Source organism: Takifugu rubripes, chromosome 11, assembly GCF_901000725.2.
Source record: "Takifugu rubripes chromosome 11, fTakRub1.2, whole genome shotgun sequence".
NCBI classification, from domain to species: domain Eukaryota; kingdom Metazoa; phylum Chordata; class Actinopteri; order Tetraodontiformes; family Tetraodontidae; genus Takifugu; species Takifugu rubripes.
Genome location: NC_042295.1, coordinates 15,840,717 through 15,859,296, shown reverse-complemented (window position 1 = coordinate 15,859,296; position 18,580 = coordinate 15,840,717). Strand labels below are relative to the sequence as shown.

Below are 18,580 nucleotides of genomic sequence, written 5' to 3'. Positions count from 1 at the left end.
AAGGGAAGGGGAGGGAGGGAGGGAGGGGGGAAAGGAAAGGAAGGAGGGAAGGAGGGGGGGGAGGGAGGGAGGGGGGAAGGGGGGGGAGGGAGGGAGGGGGGAAGGGGAGGGAGGGAGGGGGAAGGGAAGGAAGGGAGGGAGGGAGGGAGGGGGAAGAGGGGGAAGGGAAGGGAGGGAGAGAGGGGGAAGGGAAGGGAAGGGAAAGGAAAGGAAAGGAAGGAGGGAGGGAGGAAGGGAAGGAAGGAAGGAAGGAAGGAAGGAAGGAAAGATTAAATAATTTACATGCAGGCAGAGATCTTCTACTGGTCACAAGTCATCTCTCTCCTTTATTCTCTCTTTCTCTGTTTCTGTGTGTGGTGAGTGTGTATTAACAGTGTGTGTGGTGAGTGTGTGTTACTGTGTGTTTGCCACCCCCCCCCCCCCCCCCCCCCCCCCCCGTTTCCCCCAGGTCCACATATCAAGCACGTGTCTACGGTTCTGTGTCCAACAGCCTTTATTACAGGTTAATAACACCAACAGCCTTTATTACAGGTTAATAACACCAAGAGCCTTTATTACAGGTTAATAACACCAACAGCCTTTATTACAGGTTAATAACACCAAGAGCCTTTATTACAGGTTAATAACACCAACAGCCTTTATTACAGGTTAATAACACCAACAGCCTTTATTACAGGTCAATAACGTTCAGGCTACGTCCAGTGTGTCCACGCCCCCAGCGAGGCCCCCCAGCCTCGGGGTCAGTCGGTGTCGGGGTAGACGATGTGACCGGTGAAGATGTTGTTGTGCAGGCCGTTGCAGAGCTTCCTCCCAGACATCAGCTCCACGTACACCTGATCTCCTCTCTGCATCTGCAGCAGGACCACCTGAAACGCAGATGATTCCTCACATCTGCCCCCAGCTGCCCCCCGCCCCCCCGCGGCGAACGCCCATTGTCTGACCTGGGTGGCGCTGTCTTCACCATCCTCACGGTTGTTCTCCCATATGCTGACCGTCACGTTCCCGTTCTTCATCAGCTGACACTGCAGACACCAGGATGCACCGAGAGGAATGACAACCAGCCACCAGGGGGCAGTCCTGAGGCTCCTTACAGGCTCTCCGACTCACTTACTTTATGATAAATGCGTGTGTCCTTTTCCACCAACGAGTAGACCGTGTAGGAAAAGAGATAAACGCCGGCGATGGGAGCAGTGAAGACACCTGACGAAGGAGGAGACGTGTTAGCTGAAGCTCAGCACAGGTGTTATTACCTACACCCTGTGTCTCTGTTACCTAGCGAAGGGTTATATCCTTGGCCGTGGTTCAGCGTGACGGAGGCATACGGGAGGGGCACGTTGGTGTTGAAGGGCCCAAAGCACCTCTCATTAGTTCCAGGAATCAAGACGGCAACGTTGGGGTTCATGGTGGCTTTGAAGGCAACCTTGATGCTCTCTGAGGTACAGAAGGATTTATTCATCCAGGGCTACCGACGCTCACGCATGTGAAACACCTGTTCTGTGCACGTTTCATCCCTCACCTGAGTGCTGGAGAACTCTGCTGCCGAGCTTGCTGACGTCATTCCACAGAGCTTTCAACCTCGTGAAGGTCTCCTCCTCCAGCTGGTACATGTCGTTGGCTGCACAGCAGCACCCCCGCTGGCGGGTGAAGGTACAGTTGCAGTCCCACTTGTCACAGGTCAGCGGCTCGGTCCATTTAACTGGGAACAGATGGAGGGATGGTGGGAAACAGCAGCAGCATCAGGGGAGAAGCACGTGCACCAAGACCTGGCTGTTCCTGCCACTTACGCGCAGCATCCTGCAGAATTTGGATGCTGTTGGACTGGGCTCCCACGTGACCACAGAGAAATAGCGCCTCCAACAGGAACAAGAGTGGAAATACAAATATCTATCAAATAAAGGAGGCTACGATTAAAACATGATTAAGAACATGAACTCAGCAACATGGAGGGTTAGGGTTAGAGTTTGGGTAGGGTTAGGGTAGGGTTAGGGTTAGGGTTAGGGTAGGGTTAGGGTAGGGGTAGAGTTAGAGGGTTAGGGTAGGGGTAGAGTTAGAGGGTTAGGGTTAGGGTAGGGGTAGAGTTAGAGGGTTAGGGTTAGGGTAGGGTTAGGGTAGGGGTAGAGTTAGAGGGTTAGGGTAGGGGTAGAGTTAGAGGGTTAGGGTTAGGGTAGGGGTAGAGTTAGAGGGTTAGGGTTAGGGTTAGAGTTAGAGTTAGGGTTAGGGTGAGGGTGAGGGTGAGGGTGAGGGTTAGAGGGTTAGAGGGTTAGAGGGTTAGGGTTAGAGGGTGAGGGTTAGAGGGTTAGGGTTAGAGGGTTAGAGGGTTAGGGTTAGAGGGTTAGAGGGTTAGGGTTAGAGTGAGGGTGAGGGTTAGGGTTAGGGTTAGGGTTAGAGGGTTAGGGTTAGAGTGAGGGTGAGGGTGAGGGTTAGGGTTAGGGTTAGAGGGTTAGGGTTAGAGGGTTAGAGGGTTAGGGTTAGAGGGTTAGAGGGTTAGAGGGTTAGAGGTAGGTAGGGTGAGGGTTAGGGTTAGGGTTAGGGTTAGAGGGTTAGGGTTAGAGTGAGGGTGAGGGTGAGGGTTAGGGTTAGGGTTAGAGGGTTAGGGTTAGGGTTAGAGGGTTAGGGTTCCCCCCAACACATCAGGCTGAACATACAAATGCACAAATGAAGGACAGGATCAAAACTAACAACCTACCATTTCGCTGGTCTCTCCCACAAAACGAAGCTGCTGTGAGTTTGTGGAGGCAGATTTAAACCCAGACTGGTTTTGGTGGCACAAAACCAGGGTCCAGCTCCGCCTCCTCGACACCGACACCCTCTCTGGGACCACCTGCGTGGCTGCTGTCACCCTCTACGGTCTTTGTTCTGTCCATAAAGACTCTTACGAGGACAACGGTGTCCAGTTCCGTCTGACACCCTCTACTCACAAACACTGTTGTTTTATGTTTCCCTGCTGCCCTAAATTGCTCGATAGTGAACAGAACAAACACCAGTCCGGATTCTCACGAGAGAAAAGGGATCCGACGTGTGATGTGAAAGTTCTGCAGGACAATCAGAAGAATCCCAGCAGGTTGTTACTTTGTACACTCAGGGATGATGATGAAGATGAAGATGAGGATGATGTCGATGACCTCTGAGAACCATCCATTCACACCCTCTCCACCTCCTCCTGTTGCACTGAGGAGGAAACTTGTGGAGTGAGAACATGCAGGAGAGAAGCTGCTTCCACAAAAGTTTTCCTTTGCATCTTCTCTCGTCCCCTTAGGTAACAGGGTGTTTCCTGGGTCGAAGGCCAGGAATCCCCCAGTCAGCTGACCCAGTTCAGTCTTACCTGCCACATTCAGGCCAGCGTGTCTCGGGTGTTTTACCACCACAGAACGTTCCAAAGCCATTATACTCTGACCTCTGGTGTGTTTTACAGGACGACCCTGAAGACTGGGGACCATGGGGGGGTCTCTTACATCTGGGGATCACAGCTCATGTCTCTGTGATTAATGAAAGTATTGGAGTGTTTTATTAATAGAATGTTATTTTGGTTGTGCTAAATTCAAATGTATAGATCATAAAATGAATGAGGTTGCCTGTAGTTCCACAGCCTGCCTCAGGAGGCGCCCTGAGGGTGATTGTGTCGTAAACATGTCTATAGTAGAACAGCTTGCTTATAACAGTATAATTAACTACAAGGATGTGAATCCTGAGGCTGGAGGCCCAAACCATGGAAAGACTAGAGTCCTGCTGATCTGTGGCTGCTTCAGGAGTTAATGTAATCATAGAAATTCACTAAAAAACTGTTTCTGATGCGTGCATCACAGGTTGACTCCAGCTCCAGTGGAGCTCACATGAGGTGAGGGGGTTGGAAATCTCCTCCCACAGCCCACAACCAACAACAAAAGGGTCACATTTCAACCTTGGTTCATGCTAATCTCATCTGTGTGGATGTCATTTCTGCTGACTGCAACATTCCTGATTACTGTGGAATAACGAAGGAGATAATATTTCAGTAATGTTTAATGTGTTTCTCTTGGAATCATCAAATACATCATGCTGGTCTTTGCCTTGAAAGAGAGAAAATGATCTACAGTTGCAACGATCAGTAACACACAGGCTTCATCTCCAGGCCTTTATTAGCGGCTGGAGCAGCACAGTAACACACAGGCTTCATCTCCAGGCCTTTATTAGCGGCTGGAGCAGCACAGTAACACACAGGCTTCATCTCCAGGCCTTTATTAGCGGCTGGAGCAGCACAGTAACACACAACTCAGTCAGCGTAGAGCAGGAAGGCACTGAAAGTGTTGTAGTGGTTGTGGTCATCACAGAGGAAGCAGCCTTGGTCCAGGCTGACCGACACCTGGTCCCCGGCCTGCAGGTGAAGGGCCACCACAGTGGTGGTGCTGTCCTCCTGATCCTGCTTGTTCTTCTCGCTCTGCCCAGTGACCTTCAGGCCGTTAACCTGCAGACCAGCACAGGCCGCCAGTGTGGAACTGGAGGCACCGGCATCGCTGTAGACGGTGAGCGCCAGACTGTAGACCCCCGAGCCAGGGACGGTGAAGACCCCGGTGCTCCCGTTGTAGCCATCACCCTGATTGATGAAGACGTGTTTGTAGGTCACGACCTTGTGGGCGCCGAAGGGGCCGAAGCATTCCAAGCCCTCCTCAGAGTAAAGGGCGACAGACATGGCGACGTAGTTGGCTGGAGACGGAGGTGAAGAGTGCGAGGGTCACTACGTCCACAGAGACCACGTGACTGAGGTCAGAGGTCGCGCCCCTTACCTTTCACGAGGCTCAGACTCTGCTCCGTCTGCAGGTACGTCTCCTCCAGCTCGTTCAGGCTCCTGTTGAAATGTGTCCTCAGCCTGTTCACTTCCTGCAGCATCAGGCAGCAGTGGCAGGAACGCCGCTCCGCCACGCACGCTGCACGGGAGAACACACAAACGCACGTTGCCTTTCTGCAGCGAGGCGGAGCGGCGGGACGCAGGGCGCCGGCGCCCACTTACCGTGGCCCGGTTTGGGCTCTGGCGTAGTTTGTCCAGGCTGGTTCCAGGAATACTTGGCAACAGCTGGACACAGCAAACAGAGCAGCACAAACCCTGGACCAGGAAAATAGAGAATAAAGAGCCGGAAACATCTCACACGCCGGATCAGGCGCCGCGGCGCCGTACATCCGAGCTGGTTCTGTCAATATCTCACCTCTCATGGCGCCACTCCTGAAATGTGAGGGACTGATCCGGAGCATCGGGGTGGTTCTGCACACACGTCCTCCCTCCTTTATTCCTCCTGCCTTTCTTTGCTCCACCTTGTTCTCTTTTCCCTTTGTTGTTTTGCCTCTTTTACCCTCCTGCCCCAGAGGGGTTTTATCTACCACATCAACGGAACCCTTGGTTGGACCGCTGACCCGGCCTGAGCTGACAGGTGTTCTACGTTAGTACTTAAACTGAGGCTTTTTTCTTTTTGGTGGAATTTAGTTTACTCATTTTTAAATCTGCTTTATTTATTCTGCATCATTAAAATGAGGCATTTTTGCCGTAGAAACGTTGTTGTTGGATGGAACCTTCAAACGGACCCGTTTGGGCATCACTCTTAAACACCAGGAGTGAGAGAGTGAGAGAGCTCTCGTGATGTGACGACTTTAATCCAAAGAATTGATGTTTCATCAAATGATGCTTCTGCATTTAATTCAAATCATCTTGAAAGATGAACCTTTAGTGTTTGTTAATTATGTGGAGGTTTTCTTTTTTTCTTTTAAACTTTTCAACATTCTTAATTTATCAGGCAGTTTCAAGACCGAGTTATCCAACAACAGTCTTGGTAAAGAGTTTGAGCTCAAAAGCACCATTTTAATGGTGATTAGACAAAGGACGAGTTCCTGAACGTGACCGAAGGGATTCGACCTTTGGACAGACTGATGGTGACCGGACCAGAGGCACCTTCTCCAGGGTCACAGAGAAGCCAGGATGGTGGGCTGGACAGAGGAAATGGACCAATCGGACATTTGGTGGGTCTGTTTGGGTCGTCTACCTCCGTCAGGACGTACAGACACGGCGTGCACGAACAGCCTCATTAGAGCGACCTCGTTAAAGGGCAGAAACCTCTGCTTTGTTATTGATGAGATAATCATTTATATTTTATTCATAATCCTCCTTTATTTAGGTCATTAACAGGATGACGCAATATTGGCGTGACAGTAAATGTACAGCTGCTACAGACACGCAGCGCGGCAGCTTATTCAGGTGCATTTCTGGCATCTTGAAAACAAGTGAACCTTGACAACTAATATGGAAACAAAAGTGTTGCTAAGATGGAAACAGCTTAAAACGGTCTGAAGGCTGCACCCTTTATTTGGCTTAATTAGTAGCATAGAGAAGGAACCCACTGAAAGTGTTATAGTGGTTCTTGTTATCGCAGAGGAAGCATCCGATGGGCAGGTTGGCGGACACCTGGTCCCCAGCATTCAGGTGCACGGCCACGACCACGGTGGCGCTGTCCTCCTGATCCTGCATGTTCTTCTCGCGCAGATCTGCGACACTCTTGCCGTTAACGTGCAGAGCGGCGCAGGCGGCCAGCGTGTTACCGGGGGAGCCGGCGTCGCTGTAGGCGGTGAGGGCCAGGCTGTAGGTGCCAGCACGGGGGGCGGTGAAGATGCCCGTCTGCTGGTTGTAGCCATTCCCCAGGTTCATGAAGATGTGGCTGTAGGTGACGACCTTGTCGTCACGGAAAGGGCCGAAGCACTTCAGATTATTGTCATTGTTCAGAGCGACGGAGAAGGCGCTGCGGCTGGCTGGGGGGGGGGGGGGGGGAGGAAGCAAAGGACGGTCAGAAAAGGGCTCCGTGTGGAGGGATGCTGGGGAACCTGCCTCACCTCTGACGTTGTTGAGGATGTTCCTTGTTTGGGTCAGTTGCAGCTCCAGCTCGGCGAGGCTGGTGTTGAAAAAGGTCCTGATCCGGTGGATTTGCTGCTGCATCAGGCAGCAGCCGCACGACGACTGGTCCGCCAGACACACTGCACACACACACGTGAGGGTCGTGAACACACACGGGAGCGTCGTGAACACACACGTGAGGGTCGTGAACACACACGTGGGGGTCGTGAACACACACGGAGCGTCGTGAACACACACGTGAAGGTCGTGAACACACACGTGAGGGTCGTAAACACACACGTGAGGGTCGTGAACACACACGTGAGGGTCGTGAACACACACGTGAGGGTCGTGAACACACACGGAGCGTCGTGAACACACACGTGAAGGTCGTGAACACACACGTGAGGGTCGTAAACACACACGTGAGGGTCGTGAACACACACGGAGCGTCGTGAACACACACGTGAGGGTCGTGAACACACACGTGAGGGTCGTGAACACACACGTGAGGGTCGTGAACACACACGGAGCGTCGTGAACACACACGTGAGGGTCGTGAACACACACGTGAGGGTCGTGAACACACACGTGAGGGTCGTGAACACACACGGAGCGTCGTGAACACACACGTGAGGGTCGTGAACACACACGTGAGGGTCGTGAACACACACGGAGCGTCGTGAACACACACGGAGCATCCTGAACACCACTCAGCCCTGACTCCAGGGTGGGCTAACCCTAACCCTAACCCTAACCCTAACCCTATTTGAGACTCCTCACCGTTGGCTGTGTTGGGGTCCGTGTCGGTGCTGCCTCCAGGTCCTCCCCAGGTGTAGCTCTCATCAGCCTGGACAAAGACGCCTTTCAGCAGACACAGCAGGACAATAGCTGGGAGGAAACGGAGCAGACACAGGTGAATACGATGCACCGTGTTCTACTGTCTTTATGCCACATTTATCTCACCTCTCATGGTGAAGCTGCACATGGACGACCGTCTCAACGTGGACTGACACTGGCCGAGTCCACATCTTTATATATTTGTACTATGGCTTCTCCTCCTTAGGTGCCCCAGTAGCCCCTCCTTGTTTTCCATATTGCTGCCCCCCCTTTTTAGGCCGATATACTAGCTGCAGCACCTGAAAGCTCCTCACCTTTATGAGGGCGTCTGAAAGGTCTGTCTCTTGATGAGGGATGGACCTTTCAGACGCGCTGGTTTTGTGTTTTACATGTGGGTCAGGTGTCGCCCGAGGGAAGAGTTCCCATCAGCCAGCAGACGCCAGCGATCCCTCCTAATATTAAACTAAATGGGTTTTCTTCATCACAATCACACGTTTTCAGCCCACCTGTGACCAGCGGATGTGTTGGTTTACAGGAGGAAGTGCAACCGTCTCCATCGGGACCTTCACGTCCCGTTAAAATGGCCACATCATGTTCTGGAATTGAGCGCTCGAAGCTCAGATGTTCAGGATGACCCGCGAAACTCGCTGAACACGGTCGATCAGATCAACCCACTACAGAGACCACGAGGTCGACATTGTTCCTCTGCACCTTGTGTTGCTTCCATGAAGTGGGGCAGCCTTTTGAGGAACGGACGCGACAAAACAAAGGTCAAATTACACCAGGTCATGTGGGAACCCGAGTGATTCCACAGCCGAGCCGAGAAGGGATGAAAGCTTGGAGAGATCCAGGACGGGTCAGCAGGGACCAACGATACCATCAGCAGGGTTTCAGCGTTCCTCACGTTACACCGTACAAAACGGACCCTGAAGGGCTTTTCATTCTAAATATGCCCCCAAAAAGACAGAATACATGATTTAATCGTCTTTATTCTTTACAACACGTTTCTTTTAACTTGATCCTGTGATTTCCTGTCTCAGAAGCTCAGTCTAACTGGCAAATAGTTGCCGCTTCCCCTGCTGCCGACCCGAAACGGAAGCCTGGGTACAGCGGGCCGGAGAACTGGCTCTGGTGCCGGTGGATGAGATGAGCCTGGTTGTTGGCGATTCGGTGAAAGGACAGAACCCCCGCGTGTTGGTCCAGGTAGACTCCGATCCGCCGGGCCTTCGGCGAGCCCAGGAGCTTTTCCTGACCATCGTGCCAGAAGGAAAAACCAGTGCCGGACCAGTACAAGCTCCAGGAGAGAGCATTGTGACCCAGACGGCTGCTGTCATCGGCGCTTTTACGCGTCATCTCCCTGTAAGCCACCGCAACGGTGATCTGAGGAGGAGGGAAAAGGAAAGGGAAGCAGGAGGTCAGGGAGCAGCTGGTGTTCATTATGTGGTCACCTGACACAGGAAAGCGGACCCGATTAATCCTGATTTCTGTACCTTGGGGCCCGTCCACTCCACCTCCCAGTAGTAGGGGCTCCCACCCAAAGGCTCTCTGCAGAGAACCTGCCTCCAGAAGTGGAAACGTTCCGGATGGTCCGGTGGGTTCAGGTTCTCGGCCTTCAGGGTAGCTTTCCGGCCTCCGTCTGACAGCTGCAGGTGGCGATAGGCCGTGTTGGGATCCATGGTGGGTTGGAACCGGACTGAAAGGACATTTGATTGGAGACCTGCAGGCTTGTGTCACATGGTACCGCTGGTGAAGTGGCGAGGGGGTAAACCTACACTTCAGCAACTCCTTTCTTGTCTTTGGTTCTGGATTTGCAGATGCTGTCGTGGGCTGGGCTGAAGAGCCAAAAACGGGCCGTCCTTCTTTAGAACCTCCGAGTGGGTTTTTCTGTGTGTTGTAATACTTACGTGGGGGCTTCAGGACGGGCAGAGGGGGGGCTGAGGCTGCAAAAGATGTGGAAGCTTAAACAATCAGCTAAATCCGACCCAAGAAGCTTCTCTAGTGGGACGGCTTTTCGTACCCTGAACCGGTGCACGAGGTGGCGGTCCGGAGGCTCCAGACTTTTCTAACGTACTGATGGGTGGCGCTGGTGGCGAGGGCGGCGTGGGTGGCGTCCTCTCAGACACTGAGTTAAATAAGAAAACTATGAAGTTCATCAGGCAGGTTCCTCAGTGGATATCAAGCTTCTCTGTAACCTGTGCTCTGGCGCTGGTCCGGTCCAGCTGCATCAGCGCCTCCTGCTGCTGCTCCTGGGAGCGGTTCCTGGTTCACTAAGAAGAGAGGATTATAATAAATAAACATTCCTCCTCCTCCCGACGTGACGGACACGCATGAATAATCAGGTTAGAGCAGTGGTGCTGAAAGAATAGACGGACGGAGGGCGGTGATCTTCTCCAGGCTGCGCCCGCACAGGTCCTTCACCGACTCCTGCAGCTCTTTAGTGGTGGAGCGGATGGCAGCGAGCACGACCTCCTCTGGCGGCGCCGACTCGCCCGTTCCCTCTCTTTGACCCAGCGGTTCCATCGTGAGGAAGTTCTGAGGAGCAGAGGACGCCGTTGCTACGACCGTCTTGACACTTCCACCCCCCCGATGTTCGCTACCTTCAGGAAGCAGACAGGATCCTTCATGTCGGCCAAGCGGATCAGCTCAGCGCTCCTCCGGTGCAACTGGGCCACTTCCTGTTCCAGCCCGTTGACCCGGCCCTCCGCCTGGCTGCCCAGGGAGGCCTCGTGGCTGCTCAGGAGCTCGGCGACACGCGTGGCGGCGAGATTCAAACTCGCGACCAGCTCTGCGAATGAGTCAGCGTTTTCCTGCTGCAGAGCCTGAACCAGAGCCTGAGGACCCACAGAGCAGGAGGATCCAGTGTGATCCAGTGTGATCTGTTCTCCGTCAGATCCCAGTTTGATGAAAAGTTACCTTGTGCTGACGAGCAAAATGTGGGATCTCGTTCAGCGTCCTTTCAGCCTCCTGGATTCTCCTCTGAACGAGTGCTTGCTGCTGCAGAAGGTCCTCCTGCCACACACACACACACACACACACACAATATAAATAATAAATATAACAATCCGCTACACGTGGGGCGGGTTAATGCCCACCTGTCTCTCCACCCTCTCGGCCTGGGGTCTCACCACACAGTGTCCCTCGTGTCCATGTCGGCAGCACTCGGAGCAAACGCACTCTTTATCGTCTCGGCAGAACAGGTCCAGGGGCCGGCGGTGCTGAGGGCAGGGTCTGGCCTCAGCACCGCCCTGTCGTGGCCCGGCGGCCGGCAGAACCTCCACGTAGACGGGCATCGATGCCGCCGCCGAGGGGTTGTGCTTCAGGCTGTTGGCTCTTAGCTTCTCCATAGCTTCCACGAGCAGAGTGCTCTTGGCTAGAGAGGGTCGAGGACGGAAGAGCTGCCTGCACTGGGGACAGCTGTACTCACCATTAGTGGCCTTTTTGTCCCAGTGGCGCTGGATACAGGCCAAGCAGTAGGAGTGTCCACATGGCAGCGTGGCGGGCTCCTTCAGGGTGTCCAGGCACACGGAGCAGGCAAAGGCCTCCTCTTCCGGCCAGGCAGAGGCCATGGAACACGATGACAAGAAACTAGTCCTCAAAAGCAAATCCTGGATGTTAAAGTGTGGCGAAGTGTAGCTTCAGGCACGCAAAAGAACGAAAGGCGGGTTCAGCTGAAGGCGACGCACCCAAGAACAACAGCAACTGGGAAATGTCGGAAAACACAGGCTCTTTAAATTTGACTGGGTGGAACTGGTAGAACTGGAAAGTGGAGGAATTTCACCACCACAACCAGTTCCACAAAACCACACATTAGTTTCATTGTGAACACTTTGTCACGACCATCCAGAGAACCGGAATAATAACTCTGAAGTTAAAAAGCTTCTGCTAGAGGGAAACTTCTGAACGTGACGGAAACCTTGAGGAACCTGCTCGGTTCTGGTGATGTCATCAGGAAATATTGGGACTATTTGTTCTCACCTGCGCCCAGAAAGCTCTGATTTAAAGACGCTGCTCACCTGCTGCCTCGGGCCGGCGCGGGGCTGACGTCACCACGGCGCGGTGACGTCAGGCCCGACGTAAAGCGACGCCGCTCCGCCATATTGGCTGTTGGAGGTCGGCGCTAGCATCTGCTAGCTTAGCAACTGTTAAGGTGGGCGCCTCTGAAACACATCCCAGACCTTTAAGTTTGGAAAGTAGCCGCTTTAGGGTCTTTGTCTACACTCACGTCGGTAAAGTCGAACGTTTCCCGCTGACAGTCGGTAGTTTAGCCGACAAATGTTAATGTTCCACTAGCTTGCTAATGTTGCTACGCTGTGCAGGTGATAACCTAACTAAAAATGCAGGTGCTTATTGATGTATCAAGATGCATCATTGGCCCGAATGTGTGCTTATTTTAGTTAATTTGTCGTAACTTTACAAGCAGTTGTGGGTGGCAAAAAAGTTTCTCGGTGGTGGAACTGGAGACGCGACCGACGTCTTCTTGTATTGGCTCGTAAAGTTAAACTTTAAAATGTTGTTGATTAAAACAAGTCTCATTAGAGGTGTTAATTGACGCTTTACTCACCTCGACTTTATTGTCAAGAGGTTAATTAACACAGATTCGGGGAATTAATTGGGACCAGGTTTGATGGAACCAGCTTGATTGAAAGGCTTCTTGTGCGTTTCTTTTGCTAGGATGCTGAGGGCCCCCCAGATCCGGACCTGTTCTGGGTCCCTGAGACCACTGGTGCTCAGAGAATCCCCTGCTGGGGCCTGTTCCCAGCCCAAATGTGCAACCTGGCCTGATGGAAGAGCAGTGACAGGCTGGAAACATGGACTTAAGGAGGGGACGCCATTGTTCATGGATACTTTAACATTTCCTACATGTAAGCCTTTACTGAACTCAGAGTCTTTGAGTCAACGCCTTAAAGCTGTCAGAAATCTGGACTATTTTACAAATGGAACTTGTTTTCCATCGAGGAGAAGGCTTTGGGACACTCGCCCAACCTCGCTCAGTTTCACCCCAAAGACTGGATGTTACTTTCAAAGACTCGGCTTTGTCAGAGCCTTTAGCTTGTTGGCGCCGCATCACGTTCACAGTAAATCCCTCTGGCTCGCTCTTCCTCCAACCAGAGCTGCTAGTCAGGCTGAATCTCATGTGACAGGCGCTTGGAGAGACTGTCTGTCTGCCCAGAATGAAAGCAGGTGTCGGCAGAGCCTGGTGTCCAATCTCAGGTTCTACGAGGGAAACGGAGACGGGCGATGGATGAGCAGCAGGAGGAACCAGGCAAGGTGGGCGTCGGTGTTGGTGGCGCTCTGCTCTGTGGAGGGAGAGCCGGCATTTCTCTTCACGCTGCGCTCCAGCAAGCTGAAGGGGCGGCACAAGGGGGACGTCAGGTCAGCGGCCGTGGGAAGCGGGTGGTCCGTCCTCGCCGTGTTCAATTCTGACATTCACACTCTTGCAGCTTTGCGGGAGGAAAGAACGATCTGTCGGACAGGGATGTGGTGGCCACGGCTCTGAGGGAGACCAGGGAGGAGCTGGGAATCACCGTGAGGCCCGAGAGCGTCTGGGGCACCCTGCAGCCTCTGAGGGACGCGGTGAGTCTTATGGGGGTTCTCTACGTGGTGTCCTCCTCGCTGACGAGGAGAAATGTCACTTTCTTTTCTCTCTCCAGTCTGCGATGATGATTGCTCCTGTGTTGGCGAATCTTGGCCCTTTAGAAGCTTTGTCCTTCCAACCTAATCCTGAAGAGGTACTGCAGGGGAGTTGCTCTCCACCAAAGGGTTTAGGGATGCGACCAGCTTGGTATCATGTATCTGCTGCTGGGCTCCTGCAGTGTGAAGCCAGTGTTGTTTGTTTTAGATGGAAGCAGATGGAAGCAGGATTTGAACCCAACGTCTCCTGTCTACTTGTGTTGCAGGTGGAGGAGATATTCACCCTGTCTTTGTCCCACTTGTGTAATCCCCAGAACCGCGGATACACACACTTCCGCACGGGGGAGCGTTACGGATACACCCTTCCAGTGTTCCGCAACGGGAAGCATCGTGTCTGGGGCCTGACGGCAACGGCTCTGGACCACACCCTGAAACTCATCCTCCCTTGCCCCCCCCCCCCAGTAACGCCCACATGAAGAGCAGAGATTTCAGCCACTTTGAACATTTTATTGATTATGGACATTTTTGGTTACTTTCTCAGGGCGTGTTTTTTTCTCTTGTGTGTTTAAGGATCTATGTTTCAAAATGTTAATTTGGCCTTTTATCCTCTAAGGTCAAAGGTCAAACCAGGGATTCAGAGTTAAGCTCTGAGGTGTCCTGAAGAATCAAGTCAATAAAGGTTGTTTTAAAGAAGCCATGTCATTTTTATCTTGAAACGGTCACCGAGCCAAACGCCCTCAGTTCTCCACCCGTCACGCCCTGATGACGGAGTGTTTCAGGGAGTGTCGCCAGCACGCACGCGAGGGACGCCGGGCGCTCCAAACCCCAACACTTCCTGCTTTACACGCAGAACCGTCTCCCTTCAGGGCCGCGAGCACTCGGTGGGGTCTTGTGAGTCGGGCAGGAGGTGGCAGTTGAAGGGCCAGCTGAAGGAGAAGAGGTCCAGGGCCGGGCTGCACTGCTGCTCAGCAGAGGAGCAGACGGAGCGGCAGGGCTGCAGCACCCCCCCCTGAGGGGAGCACTGGGGGAGGAACATGCCGCACACCAGCCTCCGCAAGGGCTCGAAGCAGGCCAGGTCCATCAGAACCTGGACGCCGTGGCAAAGAGGGAGGGTTCAGCTCCAGAGGGTTTACATTTGTTCACAGTGATGATGCAGGAAAGGAGGCGTTTTACTCGGTACTGGCGCAGAAGAGCGGCTGCTTCTCTCTGGTCAGAGATGGACAGCCAGATGTTTGGGAAGGAGGTGAGGTTGTAGCTGAGGCCGCGGCACATTTCCACCTCGATGGCCTCGCAGGAGGACGCTGGGCCGACGGGAGCAAAAGGAACCTGGTGTGTTCACACGTCCTGAGACGCCGGCGCGATTCTGAGCAGGAGACTCACCGAATGGAGGAAAGGTGGAGTTGTCGCAGCCCCGTTCGTCCGCCCCGTCGGGGCAGTCGTTCCAGCCGTCACACAGCCACCGTGGCTGCAGGCACTCGCCGGTGCTGCAGGCGAACTGGCTGGGAGCACAGGTCCCTTTGGGGGGGGCAGAACAGGACACGGGGGGGTGAGATGTGAAAGCTTCCACATTGATCAGAACTAGTTCTAGTTTTAGAGCAGCGGCAGCTCACTGTCCAGGACCGACACCGCCCGGTAGGTGGCATTAAACCCACTGTCTGCTACTCCCTCATCAGCCACAAACACCACGGTCATGTGGGGGCCGGAGGACACCAGGTCTGGAGGGGAGGTGGTGCCGCAGAACCTGGAACAGACAGAATCCAGGCTGCATCACTAACACGTGCGTCCAACACAGCGCAGGAGCTTCACACGGGGGCCGGGGGCTCACCTGCCCAACACTCGACCCGCTCCGGTGCTCAGGCTGTCGTGCACCTCCACGTAATCAAACTCACAAACATCCTGAGTCTCCAGGCTGAAGTTCCTGAAGCTCAGCGTGATGACGTGACCTTCCTCCACAGATAGTTGCCATATGCACAGCTGGGGGGGGAGAGGAAGCGGGTGAGTTGAGCGAGCAGCAGCTTTCCAGCAGATGATGCGAGCGCCCACCTGCTGGTGGGGGTAGTTCCTGGGGTGGTTCGGACTGGACAGGGAGCCGGAAGGCCCCGATTGTTGCCCCCCACAATCTGTAAGAGAAGCTGGTGTCAGAGGTGTTGGGGACGTGAGTGGAGCTCCGTGCGCTGGGGGCGCGGCACCTTTGTGTTTGTGGCTGCAGTTGGTCTCGTCGGTCCGGTCCTGGCAGTGGGGGTGTCCGTCACACAGGGCCCCCGGCAGCAGGCAGCGGCTGCTGTCGCACAGGAACTCGTCTCTGGAGCAGCTCCCTGAGACAGCACACGTCTGTGAGTGGAACGTCCTGGCTCCATCAAACGCCGGCCCCCGTTTAGATGGACGTCCTCTGAGACTAAACTAAACCGTCCAGCATTTTAAATAAACACGGGGCCCCGCCGGTCTGGTTTTATGGCTCCTTTAAGAGTTTAAAAGACTCAGAGAGCAGCAGCTCCTCTGGGACCCTTCAAGGCTCTTTCATACCAGTTTTATTTATCATTCCTGTTTTGGTGGGAAATGAACCAACGTCAAATATGCCCAGAGAATGAAATGAGTAAAAAAGCTTTGGGGGCTCAAGGGCCCCCCAGCTGATTTATAGGTGAAGCTGTGGGCCCCTCACGTGTGACCAGAGTTCTCAGACATTATTGGCTGTAATCTGAAAGCAAACTGGGCCACAGGTGGAGACCTTCTCCTAAAAGCTTGTTATCACGTGCACGTCCTTCACTGTGGGGGGGCTGACCGTGTCCAGGCAGCAGGGCCCGGTACTGAGCAGCGAAGCCGCCTCCAGCGATGGTGGCGTCAGAGCGGAAGGTGACCCACGCGGTGCTGCTGTTGGTGTTCACCGTGGGCGGAGCCACGTTACCACAGAACCTACGAGGATGGCGGAGGGTTAGCGCCACCTACTGGCAGGTTAGTCGCTGCCCAAATCACAGTTTTATCATTTAAACACAACAAAGTCTGTTTTCTCCCACCTGAAAATGGCACAAATAACTTTAACTTTCATTTTAGTGCCCATGAATAGAGAAAGAACATGTTAAAGGGATTAAAACAAACATAAACAGTATTTGAACCAATCATTGAAAATAACCGCTGGAAGCGTCACGACGGACCTGGTGACCACCGAGCGGAGCTCCAGCTGCTCCTGCACCTCCAGCCAGTCAAACAGGCATGGGGACGGTCCCTCCACCGCCAGGCTCAGCACGTGGATCTGGACAGTAAAGGGGGGTGGCACTTGGATCACCCACATGCACAGTAAGTTGGGGGGGGTAAGAGCCGGGGTGGTTAGGAGAAGTGAAACTGCCCTCTAAGTCAGTCAAAACTGCCCCACATCCTGACAGACAGAGAAGGTTGTCAAGGACAGACCAGACAGCCACCACACAGGAAGCACACGTGAGGATGCCGTCGGGTCTTACGCGCTGGCGGGATCGTGGCGGGCTGCGGCGAGGACGTGCTCGACCTTTGACCTCTGTTTGCAGAGATCGTGGGGGGATTTGGGGTCGCCCCACCGGGTGAACTCAGGTGGTCGGGAGGCGTGGAGAATAAGGGAGCCTCCATTTCTCGGCCCTTCTTCTCTACATCAGAGGGAGCGAAGCAAACGAAGCGCTTGAATGATCAGAACATCAAAATGACTTTCTGTCCCTGAAACAGAGGCCGCCGGCCTTCCTGCGCTGCAGCAGCCACTCACGCTGGAGGATGAGGCTCAGCGCCACTCCCAGAGCCACCAGCACAAGCACGGCGGCGGCCGAAACCACCACCGTCGCCCTGCCACAGCCTGGCGCCCCCGGCCGGGCGGCACACGCCCGGAGCAGGCCCCAGCTCGCATCTGGAGGATTATCACAGGCGTCAGAGGACACGACAGGTTAACCAGCCTCCCCACATAAAGCTGAGTAAAATGAAGAATACAGAGTATGTATACAGTGTTCGGTCTTCTCTGGGAACTGTTTTACACCTTTTTTTTCTGAAGAACAGCAAATTAATATGAGATACAGCTAATAAGGGAAAGTTTGAATTTACTTAAATTTTAATCCTGCTCCTCTTATGGGATGTAAATGAACATTTCCATCACGTCTGTTGTTTTCACCTGCGTGATTAACGATTATAAAGAACTAAGATTTCCACCAGCCCGAGTGCGCCCCCTGCCGGGGCGGTGGTGAAACACATCTGGTAGGATAACGAGAAGCAAAGCCTTTAGACCAGCGAATTAAGCTGGTATTTTCATATCAATCAAACGCTTAATTTCAATGTTTGCATTTTATAAACATAGTTTAAACATTGTTGCAAAAAGCCAGATCGCCATTCTTCTTTCTACATACACTTTGCAGTTTCCTGACCTCGCAAATATCCTCGTAAAAATGATTTATACAGTAAGATGAGCTCTTGATGTCATGATTTCCACGGCTGTAATAATAATAAATGTCGCCTAACTTCCGGGGATTTATTAAGAGACGTACAGGTTGACAGAATTGGTTGTCCCTGTTGGACCACTGGACTCACGGGATCCTGCAGGTTTGGTCGGTTCTGGGGTGGACGCTGCGGTCCTGAATCCCTCCACTCGCTCCTCTCGCTCCCCCTCAAGCTCAAAGGCAGGGTTGCAGAACACGTTCTTCAAACAATCATTTTTACAGTCATTCTTTCCCCACATTATGTCAGAATCCGCAGAAGAACCCGGTCGGTCTCCAATCATCACACTCACCTTATAAATGTCTGAGGATTCGGAGTAAACTGCCACTTGGCTGAGATCGGACATCTTCAGTGTGTTGAGGAACCTGATCTTTGCCAGCTCTTTCCTGGCATCGTTCACTTCTCTTCAGCACCCATCAGAACCAAATCCTGAGCTTTGTTTGGACATTGTTGGACATCCACAGACTGAACCTAAACATCCACGTTGGGCTGCGGCAGCATCATTTCTCTTGGTTTATTGATGATGTGCTGCGAGTGGTGAACAAAGCCGAGTCAGCTGAGAGGACTGAGCCTCTGGTAAGAGGAGGGCTGCCAGGGGGGCGGGCGGTGGAGGGGGCCGGGGTCCTCGTTAAACCTAATAATCCCCACAGCGATCTTGTAAACCCATGAAACATTCTGCTGGCCTGCATGCCTGCGTTCCCGCTGGCTCATAACATCAGAGCAGCAGGAGGTTCTGGGAGGGTGGCGCTGCAGCTCGGTGGGATCAGGGATCGCAGACGTCCTGCGGGGCTGAAAGCGGAAAGATGAGCTCCGATCTGTGTT

At 53.4% G+C, this 18,580-nt stretch overlaps 6 protein-coding genes across 13 annotated transcripts; 1 reads left to right on the top strand and 5 right to left on the bottom strand.

Moving 5' to 3' along the window:
- Positions 1-496: 496 nt before the first annotated feature.
- Positions 497-3,023, bottom strand: cbln18 (cerebellin 18). The gene is made up of 7 exons (XM_029843751.1): positions 2,687-3,023; positions 1,785-1,884; positions 1,517-1,696; positions 1,273-1,431; positions 1,112-1,200; positions 942-1,022; positions 497-866 (listed from the first exon to the last, which is right to left on the bottom strand). Exons 1-7 carry the CDS (start codon positions 2,687-2,689, stop codon positions 741-743), a joined length of 738 nt encoding a protein of 245 aa, XP_029699611.1. The 5' UTR covers positions 2,690-3,023; the 3' UTR covers positions 497-740.
- A 961-nt stretch (positions 3,024-3,984) lies between these two features.
- On the bottom strand, positions 3,985-5,310 carry LOC105417117 (complement C1q-like protein 4). Of its 2 annotated transcripts, XM_029843767.1 has the most exons (5): positions 5,178-5,310; positions 4,985-5,077; positions 4,761-4,901; positions 4,205-4,680; positions 3,985-4,153 (listed from the first exon to the last, which is right to left on the bottom strand). In XM_029843767.1, the coding sequence occupies exons 1-4, from the start codon at positions 5,221-5,223 to the stop codon at positions 4,250-4,252; spliced, it is 711 nt and encodes a 236-aa protein (XP_029699627.1). In that variant the 5' UTR covers positions 5,224-5,310; the 3' UTR covers positions 3,985-4,153; positions 4,205-4,249. The 2 variants fall into 2 exon arrangements, with proteins under 2 accessions (XP_029699627.1, XP_011607104.2); XM_011608802.2 differs by having other exon boundaries at positions 3,985-4,680.
- An 800-nt stretch (positions 5,311-6,110) lies between these two features.
- On the bottom strand, positions 6,111-7,910 carry LOC115251440 (complement C1q-like protein 4). The gene is made up of 4 exons (XM_029843755.1): positions 7,814-7,910; positions 7,631-7,738; positions 6,847-6,987; positions 6,111-6,765 (listed from the first exon to the last, which is right to left on the bottom strand). Exons 1-4 carry the CDS (start codon positions 7,833-7,835, stop codon positions 6,332-6,334), a joined length of 705 nt encoding a protein of 234 aa, XP_029699615.1. The 5' UTR covers positions 7,836-7,910; the 3' UTR covers positions 6,111-6,331.
- A 746-nt stretch (positions 7,911-8,656) lies between these two features.
- Positions 8,657-12,368, bottom strand: ftr86 (finTRIM family, member 86). 3 transcript variants are annotated; one of them, XM_029843362.1, is made up of 10 exons: positions 12,249-12,368; positions 10,780-11,386; positions 10,601-10,696; positions 10,285-10,518; positions 10,060-10,219; positions 9,880-9,954; positions 9,705-9,809; positions 9,460-9,627; positions 9,178-9,380; positions 8,657-9,067 (listed from the first exon to the last, which is right to left on the bottom strand). In XM_029843362.1, the coding sequence occupies exons 2-10, from the start codon at positions 11,251-11,253 to the stop codon at positions 8,732-8,734; spliced, it is 1,851 nt and encodes a 616-aa protein (XP_029699222.1). In that variant the 5' UTR covers positions 11,254-11,386; positions 12,249-12,368; the 3' UTR covers positions 8,657-8,731. The 3 variants fall into 3 exon arrangements, with proteins under 3 accessions (XP_029699222.1, XP_011607107.2, XP_011607106.2); XM_011608805.2 differs by lacking the exon at positions 12,249-12,368 and having other exon boundaries at positions 9,460-9,519; positions 9,592-9,627; positions 10,780-11,620; XM_011608804.2 differs by lacking the exon at positions 12,249-12,368 and having other exon boundaries at positions 10,780-11,620.
- nudt8 (nudix hydrolase 8) lies at positions 11,686-14,011 on the top strand. Of its 5 annotated transcripts, none has more exons than XM_011608808.2 (5): positions 11,686-11,834; positions 12,359-13,060; positions 13,129-13,261; positions 13,339-13,416; positions 13,633-14,011. In XM_011608808.2, exons 2-5 carry the CDS (start codon positions 12,360-12,362, stop codon positions 13,792-13,794), a joined length of 1,074 nt encoding a protein of 357 aa, XP_011607110.2. In that variant the 5' UTR covers positions 11,686-11,834; position 12,359; the 3' UTR covers positions 13,795-14,011. The 5 variants fall into 5 exon arrangements, with proteins under 5 accessions (XP_011607110.2, XP_003968849.3, XP_029699223.1 ...); XM_003968800.3 differs by having other exon boundaries at positions 13,585-14,011; XM_011608806.2 differs by having other exon boundaries at positions 11,781-11,913; positions 13,585-14,011.
- Positions 14,012-14,180: 169 nt separating this feature from the next.
- mfrp (membrane frizzled-related protein) lies at positions 14,181-18,206 on the bottom strand. Its single transcript, XM_029844167.1, has 12 exons — positions 18,172-18,206; positions 18,051-18,104; positions 17,852-17,960; positions 16,468-16,565; positions 16,098-16,228; positions 15,508-15,633; positions 15,362-15,438; positions 15,144-15,292; positions 14,929-15,059; positions 14,699-14,833; positions 14,492-14,619; positions 14,181-14,405 (listed from the first exon to the last, which is right to left on the bottom strand). The coding sequence occupies exons 1-12, from the start codon at positions 18,204-18,206 to the stop codon at positions 14,181-14,183; spliced, it is 1,398 nt and encodes a 465-aa protein (XP_029700027.1).
- Positions 18,207-18,580: the final 374 nt, after the last annotated feature.

What these genes read in the sequence shown, in the direction of transcription:
- cbln18 (XM_029843751.1), bottom strand. An exon ending in AATTCTGCAGGATGCTGCGC is followed by an intron (nt 1,697 to 1,784) that starts GTAAGTGGCAGG and finishes ATCTGTTCCCAG; the next exon opens with TTAAATGGACCGAGCCGCTG. An exon ending in CAGAGTTCTCCAGCACTCAG is followed by an intron (nt 1,432 to 1,516) that starts GTGAGGGATGAA and finishes TCTGTACCTCAG; the next exon opens with AGAGCATCAAGGTTGCCTTC.
- LOC105417117 (XM_011608802.2), bottom strand. Translation starts at nt 5,223, where the DNA reads ATGCTCCGGATCAGTCCCTCACATTTCAGGAGTGGCGCCATGAGAG. An exon ending in AGAGCCCAAACCGGGCCACG is followed by an intron (nt 4,902 to 4,984) that starts GTAAGTGGGCGC and finishes TCTCCCGTGCAG; the next exon opens with CGTGCGTGGCGGAGCGGCGT. An exon ending in GAGTCTGAGCCTCGTGAAAG is followed by an intron (nt 4,681 to 4,760) that starts GTAAGGGGCGCG and finishes CTCCGTCTCCAG; the next exon opens with CCAACTACGTCGCCATGTCT.
- nudt8 (XM_003968800.3), top strand. Translation starts at nt 12,360, where the DNA reads ATGCTGAGGGCCCCCCAGATCCGGACCTGTTCTGGGTCCCTGAGACCA. An exon ending in CGGCACAAGGGGGACGTCAG is followed by an intron (nt 13,061 to 13,128) that starts GTCAGCGGCCGT and finishes ACACTCTTGCAG; the next exon opens with CTTTGCGGGAGGAAAGAACG. An exon ending in TCCAACCTAATCCTGAAGAG is followed by an intron (nt 13,417 to 13,584) that starts GTACTGCAGGGG and finishes CTTGTGTTGCAG; the next exon opens with GTGGAGGAGATATTCACCCT.
- LOC115251440 (XM_029843755.1), bottom strand. Translation starts at nt 7,835, where the DNA reads ATGTGCAGCTTCACCATGAGAG. An exon ending in GTGCAGCTTCACCATGAGAG is followed by an intron (nt 7,739 to 7,813) that starts GTGAGATAAATG and finishes GTTTCCTCCCAG; the next exon opens with CTATTGTCCTGCTGTGTCTG. An exon ending in GGACCCCAACACAGCCAACG is followed by an intron (nt 6,988 to 7,630) that starts GTGAGGAGTCTC and finishes GTGTGTGTGCAG; the next exon opens with TGTGTCTGGCGGACCAGTCG.
- ftr86 (XM_029843362.1), bottom strand. Translation starts at nt 11,253, where the DNA reads ATGGCCTCTGCCTGGCCGGAAGAGGAGGCCTTTGCCTGCTCCGTGTGC. An exon ending in ATTTTGCTCGTCAGCACAAG is followed by an intron (nt 10,519 to 10,600) that starts GTAACTTTTCAT and finishes GTGGGTCCTCAG; the next exon opens with GCTCTGGTTCAGGCTCTGCA. An exon ending in ACCTCGTGCACCGGTTCAGG is followed by an intron (nt 9,628 to 9,704) that starts GTACGAAAAGCC and finishes CATCTTTTGCAG; the next exon opens with CCTCAGCCCCCCCTCTGCCC.
- mfrp (XM_029844167.1), bottom strand. Translation starts at nt 18,206, where the DNA reads ATGTCCAAACAAAGCTCAGGATTTGGTTCTGATGG. An exon ending in TCAGGATTTGGTTCTGATGG is followed by an intron (nt 18,105 to 18,171) that starts GTGCTGAAGAGA and finishes AACACACTGAAG; the next exon opens with ATGTCCGATCTCAGCCAAGT. An exon ending in GGAACTACCCCCACCAGCAG is followed by an intron (nt 15,293 to 15,361) that starts GTGGGCGCTCGC and finishes CTCCCCCCCCAG; the next exon opens with CTGTGCATATGGCAACTATC.